The following is a 7,378-nucleotide window of genomic DNA, read 5'->3' on the forward strand; positions in this document are numbered from 1 at the left end:
TAACACAGTTTGAGTTAATTTCTGAACTTAATAACTGGGGTTATAAATCAAAGTCGCTTTATCTAGCCGGTAATCTTACGGGAGACGCAAGAGTACTTATTAACGAGTTAAATGAACATGACCGAAGAGATTTCGATGCAATCGTGAATGCATTGAAAAACCGATTTGGCTCCATTCATAAAGCTGAAGTATTTAGAAGCGAGCTGCAAACTCGTGTAAAAAGCCGCAATGAGAGTATACCCGAGTTGGCCCAGTCTATAAAGAAGCTAACTAGGAAAGCCTATCCTAGTGCTAATTTGGATGTCACAGAGACACTGGCATTAGATTATTTTATAGATGCCATACCATTTAAGGAAATTGGAATAAGGCTTAGGGAAGTCAGTCCAAAAACGGTGGCAGAGGCAGAAAATATTGCTGTACGATTAGACGCTGTACACATGACAGACAGAAGTAGAAATTGTAATGTCAAAGCTATAGGAGTAGAGACAGAGACAAACGATTTAAGTAAAAAAATAGACGAGGTAATAAAGAAAATAGACAGAGTATCTAATGAAGTTGAAACATTTTAAAGTAGCTGTCTGCCTAAGAATCATGCAAAATCAAAAAGTATATAATGAATAAAGATAAGCTTGATCATGCACTAGATTTCTTCCTGAATCCTTCATTTCATCAGGTAAATATATTTTCATTACGTTGCCTGAGCATGTGGAAAGATCACCTTCTGTCGTCTTGCATCGGCTTCGTAGTACATGTATGTGTGGTCTTCACAAAATTTTCTCAACTAGGTCATGTAGGTGTCAGAAGCTTTATCTTATGTGCTATACTGTGAGAAGTGATTTTTTTACGGCTGCTCATCGAACTCCTGCTTAAACTTGCTGTTTCTTAAGGCATACTTCTTCCATGGAAGCCCATCTAATCAATTTGTAAAACTTTATTTTACTAACTAACTTTAAACCATTTGTTTTTTTTTGAATGGTCATGATTTGAAGGCCTGCTTAACTTCAAAATTTTAAAATGATAATATTGATAAGATGAATACCTGAAATAATTTGCATAATCAGTATTTCAGAATGTGATAGATTATGAAACATGTGTCCTAAGTATTTGTCTGTAATGTATTTATTTTTCAGGTAACTTCAGTTGGCACTAAGCAGATGCATTTACGAAATGGAGAAGTCATCACCATCCCACAGGTTGTAAGGACAGCATGTCACTCAACACTAGTGACAATTTATCAATCATTCTGCCAAGAAACAGATTTCTCACCTTTGTCCAGAGCCACTCTTTTCAAAATTTTGGCTGCATGTCCTGCATCAAAAAGAACTAATCTAAAAGGACTGGATAATGTTGCAGCAGATGGTGCTTTGGGATTTGAGACTCTATTATCAACTCTGTCAAGCATTGAAAGATATGTGTCAGATAATGTCAAGCTAATACAAGTTAAGGAATGCAGAGAAAACCTGTTAGCAGCAAAGCTTTACTTGAAAACAGATTTCAAGGCTCACATTAAGCAAAAGGATAGATGTGCTGATCATTGCATTAGTTTTGCCCTTTCTGATCCTATGGATCAGAAACATCAGCAGCTGTGCAGTGATCACATTCATGACACAAGCTGTGACAGGTGTGATTTATTTACCAACACTGTTCTGGAGTTCAAAAGCCAGATCCGTAATTTAGGAGGTATGATACACTGTTAGTAAAACAAATACTGAATTACAATGTCAAAAAATATTATTTGTATGCCCCACCTACGATTGTAGAGGGGCATTAGGTTTACTGGTCTGTGGGTCTGTTCGTTTGTCTGTCTGTCTGTCTGTCTGTCCACTGTCAGGTTAAAGTTTTTAGTCAAGGTAGTTTTGATGAAGTTGAAGTCCAATTAAATTGAAACTCAGTGCACTTGTTCCCTATGATATGATCTTTCTAATTGTAATGCCAAATTATAGTTTTGACACCAATTTTACGGTCCACTGAACATAGATAATGAGAGACCTGTGTCGGGTTAAAGTTTTTGGTCAAGGTAGTTTTTGATTAAGTTTTAGTCCAAACAACTTTAAACTTAGTACACATGTTCACTATGATATGATCTTTCTAATTTTAATGCCAAATTATAGTTTCGACACCAATTTGACAGTTTTGAAGTAGTGGTTTGTCATCAGTAATTAATCTGTAACTCAGTGCATCAACAACAGTGTCAGTTTATATAGATTTTAATAAAATTATTGTAATAAGAAAGTAAACTAACTGAAATGTTTTTTAACTATTGCAGATGAACTTCCACCAGATTTACTATCTGACATATATGGTGACATTGAATCAGCCTGTGAAAGAATAACAGATTGGAAAAGACACATTGTAAGAACCATCAACCAAGACAAAGGCCGCAGTGATCTTTTGAAGAGCCTTTCACCAGAACAAGCAGTCATTGTCATGGACTGGGCCATGAAATTCTTACCCATGTCTTTTAGGCAAAAACAAAGTGACTGGTTTGGACAGAAAGGTGTCAACTGGCATGTCTCTGTTTGTATTTATAAGTCAGAGAAGGAAGAGTTGAAGGTTTGTATTATTATTTTTTTTTATAAAAAAAGTGTTTTTGGGTATATCTACCAACCCACTCCCCCACCAGCTCCCTACACAAAAGAAAAACTTTTTTTTTTTTTTAAATAAATGAAATAAAAGTAAATAAAAACTACTGTGATCAGAGCTCACACAATTATACCCCTGATCCTTGGAAATTTCATGTTTTAGTATTGGGAACCCCAAAAATCAATTTGATCAAGTACAAAATAGGAGGTGCACACTGGCATAATATGATTGAGATTCTCAAAAAGTTTCATTACAAAGAAGGGGTAATGCAAATTGTACACTATTTGGTTTAAGATATGTATCTATAAAATAAGTCAAACACTGTACTCAATGCTTCTGTCAAAGATATCTGGATGCAAAAGATAAAAAAAATCATAGGTCAATGAGATATTTACCAAAGATATTTGGCAGGAAAAACGTTATTTCTTGATTTTTTTACCAGTTTCATTTCTAAATAACTATTGAAAAGATTTTGTAAGATTATAAAAATGGCTTATTATTGAACAAGTAAAAGATTTATGATAAATTAGGGGTAAGCATTCAAAAATATTTATGACAGTCAAATGGATAAAACCTGAAAATTCCTAAAGTCTGACAAAAATTACAAAACATGACTAGCAAACATCTTTTAAAAATGTCTTTTCTATTCCAGCACAGAACTTTTGCACATTGTGTAGAAGCAACCAAACAGGACTGGTACACTGTGTCTGCACTTTTGGAGCATACTTTGCAGACCATCAAGAGCCAGTTGCCAAATATCAAAACTGTCTTCTTACGCAGTGACAATGCTGGCTGTTACCATTGTGGTAACCTTTGGTTCTCCATTCCTTTTATTAGTGAAAGGACAGGTATGTTGCATGTAGGTTAAGAATTTACCATTGATAAGTATGTATCAAATGTTACTTTTCTTACTTGATTTTCTTATCTAAAAATACTTTATTGCACACAAACAATTTATGGATGGATAGGAGTAGAACATGATAATAAAAACTAAATATTAAGGACTAGAGCATGATGATCAGATTGGAACATTGACCGTTACTTCGTACTGGTCTGACATACAGAGCTTAATTTTTATATGCATAAGGTAACCGTCCGATAGCAGATTGTTAAGAAACAATTGAAGAAATCTTTTGATGTATAGTTTTCTAAATAGTTTTTTTTTTGTAGGAGTTTATATAAAAAGATATGACTTCAGCGAAGCCCAAAGCGGAAAGTCATACTGTGATGCCAAAATTGCACACATGCGAGGGAAAATCAGACAGAGCGTTTCAAATGGAAAAAATGTAGTTTGTGCTTCAGATATGAAGTCTGCAATAGATGACTATGGGGGAGTTTCTGGATGCCAAGCAGCTCATGTGGAAATCACAAATACTTTGGATGATCATAGAGCAACTGGTCTTATTAAAGGAATCTCCAAAATATCCAATATAGAGTTTCAGGAAAATATGCAAATAACTATGTGGAAAGCATATGGTATTGGCCAAGGGAGAAATATATCTGTTCAGGGACAAACGAATAGTCAAGATGAAAGGTTGGTTCAATTTACTAAACATAATAATATTTTGCATGGTATATGTTGTTTCAGCTGCCTAGCAAATATGCCTATCCTGACATTGATTTGGATAATAGATTATTTGTCTATGGTGTTTTATAGCATGAAAACAATGGGTCCCCATTTTAAGTGAATTAGTAATTCAAAAGAATGGATTTGGGTATTAAAATTCATGACACAAAATCAATTCATGGACCACTATCCACAATCTACCAAATGAATGATAATGATGTTGATGTAAGCAGTTACATGTCACAGTACAACCTTAAACTATTGACAAAAATCATTCTGTTTTGATAGTTTGACATTATATATATGTGAAGTTTCATATAATAACAACTGTTAAAACAAAAACCAATATGATAAATAGCAATTAATGACTTGAGACCATATTGGTCATGTTTCTGTTCACACAATCATGTTTTATTAAAATACATACATGTATAATCATGATTTATTTTTATAAAAAGATGAATTTGAATTTTATAAACTTTTTTCAGGTCATTGAAAGTGATAGCTGATTTTAAACCTCCAATGAAGGTGGAGGGATCCATAAAGCAGAGTTCTGAAGGTGATGGTTTCAGTTGTCAAGAAGGTTGTGTTCAGACCTTTACCTCATTTATGGATATGCATATGCATTGTTTGATTGGTGATCACAACTATGATCTACAACAAATGTCAACTTATGACAAGATTAAGCTCAGATGGTATGATGCTTGTATAAACTTGTCTGAAATATTGAATTTTAATCGAACTGATGCTTCTCAACCAAATATCTCACAAGATATAGCCAAAGAACAACAAGGTTGGGCCTTAAAAAAAGAAAGGAAGCATGTGAGATGTTCAGACAAAGTTAAATTATATCTGAAGTCAATATTTGAAGATGGTGAAAAGAGTGGGAACAAGATGAATGCTGGCACTGTAGCAAGAAATATGAGAGTTGCACTAGAGAATGGTACCAAAAAGTTTTGCAACAGTGAATACTTAAATGCTAGTCAAATCACATCTTACTTTTCTCGGTTAACTGCAGAGAAAAAAATGCCATCAAAGTCTTCAGAGGATATTGACAGTGCGGTAGCTCTTATCGAGAGGTTTGAAGCCATAGAAGAAATAACAGCTTTAATCTAACAATGATTTTTTTAATAGTACTGTGTAATTTGTGTTAGTTGTGTCATTTATACTGAACACACTTCTTTTTTTAAGTTAACCATTGTTTTTAACACATTGTTTTTATAAGAACATAATTATAAAATGATATAGCTAAATTCATTTTTGAATACAATAAGTTGACAACAAATTTTGTCATTGTAAACCATATATTTATTTATACTGCAAGCCTTTTATTTGAGCAGTCAAAATGCATTGGCAGTATATTTTTGTGTGATATACTGTCACTGAAGGTATATCACCTTCTTTGTGACACTGACAATGTGTTTCCATAGAGTTTTATTGATGAAGTCATTAAGTAATACAGGTTCACGGAATCTTGACGTCATCCGCTTCAAATTCAAAATATTGGTTTTTACCCAAAATATTTCTTTAGTAAGAAAATTAAGAGTTGCAGTATATAGAGCATAACCATACATTGTCTTACGATATAAATCGTATTTTTACTCAGCTTGAAACAGGATAGAAATGCTCAGGAAAGCCTTGATTTCTTCCTGTTTCTAATCCTTTTACCAATAAATTTTATATTTTTAGACAAGGTATGGTTATTCTATATATATATATAGGGTTAGTAATATTATTCTCATTTACAATCCTTTATTATGCACATGCAGAAAAACCGGAAAACTAATATTAAATTAATTTAGACATATAAGGATAAAATGTGCAAAATTACAGTAAAGATAGTGACAACAAGTGTGGTCAGAGCTAGTGATTACTTTTTACAGTCTATACAATGTCCTTGTAAATTCAGTTCTTGTTTATAGAGAATTAAAGTTATTGTGACTGCATGTATGTATAAGTAAATAAAGTACTGAAAATATTTTTGTCATTGATATTTTTATGTACAGATGGCAAAATTTGCAAAGTTAAAACTGAAATTTGTTTTGGCTCCAAGTAAATAAAAAAAAAAAATGACTTCAAATAGATTTAATTATGCATATAATTAGTATGCATTTTTCTAGGCTTTGTAGAAATTTACTACTGCCCATGATTTGAATCTAATTTTAAGAGACTACAAGTATATTATGAAAGAATACAAAATCTAAACAAATCAAAATTTTTGGCAAAATAACCCCCCTTTTTTTTTAAAGAGAATTCTTGGTAATATTGCCTTATAAATGAAAAGTCAATGTCTTTGTCATATAATTATTGAGTTTTCAGTCTGGACACTTTTTATATTCTATTTAAAAAAAAAAAGAATGGAAGAATAGGGGTTTCAGAAAGGAAAAGTTAAATACAAAAAATTAAAATGTTGATAAATTGTGGAAATTGTTCCAAATAAATAGGGGTCATCTGAAATTGCAAACAATAAGTTAATACAATGCAGATGAAAAACAGATTGTCAATAGGCTTGATAAGTAAAATCATGTGCCAAAAAATATTAAAATTGTTGTTTTTTGGGCTAGAAAAATGTCGAAAAAAAAATCCCATTTTTTTGTTATGTTGCTACGGAAAATTTGGTTACTATGGTGACTGAGGAAATTTTAAATAGTTCATTTACTCTTTAAACATTACATAGTGAATATGGAAATGTGAATTGATAAGATATTAAGACATATTTTAAATTTAAGTATGTAATAAATGTATGTTTTGTATGGTTCTGTTTCCAATAACTTGAAAAATGGATCATTTTATTGTTGCCTAGCAACGGCAACCCTGTATGTTTCCGACTCATTTGAATTTTGTTTTATGAAGTCAAAGTACCAATAGTTGTTGACATATGCATGATATTAAATGATCTTTCAGATAACTTGAGAAAAACACCAATGAATATGTTGTAAAATTTCAAAATTGTCAATAAATTCTAAGAATCAAAACTATGTAATGCTTGGCTAGCAGTCAAATTTTTTTTTTGAGAATATCTGTCTATGATATATGCCTAATGTATTATGCTTATATGTATCTTTCATGTAATAAATTACATTTTTACATAAAGCATGAATTTTTTTTTCTAATCTAACTTAAAAATTGGTGATTTTTCTGATTTTGCCCAAAATTTCAAACCAAGTTGCTATGGAAACTAAATGGCTCCATTTTGCCTAGCAACGAAAGACTGACGAAAGTTTTATT

The 7,378-nt window shown here is 32.0% G+C and overlaps 1 protein-coding gene across 1 annotated transcript; it reads left to right on the plus strand.

Moving 5' to 3' along the window:
• The first annotated feature begins 613 nt into the window (after positions 1–613).
• Positions 614–6,129, plus strand: LOC139488076 (uncharacterized). The gene is made up of 6 exons (XM_071273422.1): positions 614–673; positions 1,131–1,680; positions 2,267–2,553; positions 3,236–3,431; positions 3,754–4,117; positions 4,639–6,129. The coding sequence occupies exons 1-6, from the start codon at positions 614–616 to the stop codon at positions 5,264–5,266; spliced, it is 2,085 nt and encodes a 694-aa protein (XP_071129523.1). The 3' UTR covers positions 5,267–6,129.
• The last annotated feature ends 1,249 nt before the right edge of the window (positions 6,130–7,378 follow it).

This window comes from Mytilus edulis, chromosome 9 (assembly GCF_963676685.1).
Source record: "Mytilus edulis chromosome 9, xbMytEdul2.2, whole genome shotgun sequence".
Classification (NCBI taxonomy): Eukaryota; Metazoa; Mollusca; class Bivalvia; order Mytilida; family Mytilidae; genus Mytilus; species Mytilus edulis.

Coding starts and splice junctions, on each gene's coding strand:
- LOC139488076 (XM_071273422.1), top strand. CDS start 614: ATGAATAAAGATAAGCTTGATCATGCACTAGATTTCTTCCTGAATCCT. Junction 3,432..3,753: donor TTTTATTAGTGAAAGGACAG/GTATGTTGCATG, acceptor TTTTTTTTGTAG/GAGTTTATATAAAAAGATAT. Junction 4,118..4,638: donor ACGAATAGTCAAGATGAAAG/GTTGGTTCAATT, acceptor AACTTTTTTCAG/GTCATTGAAAGTGATAGCTG.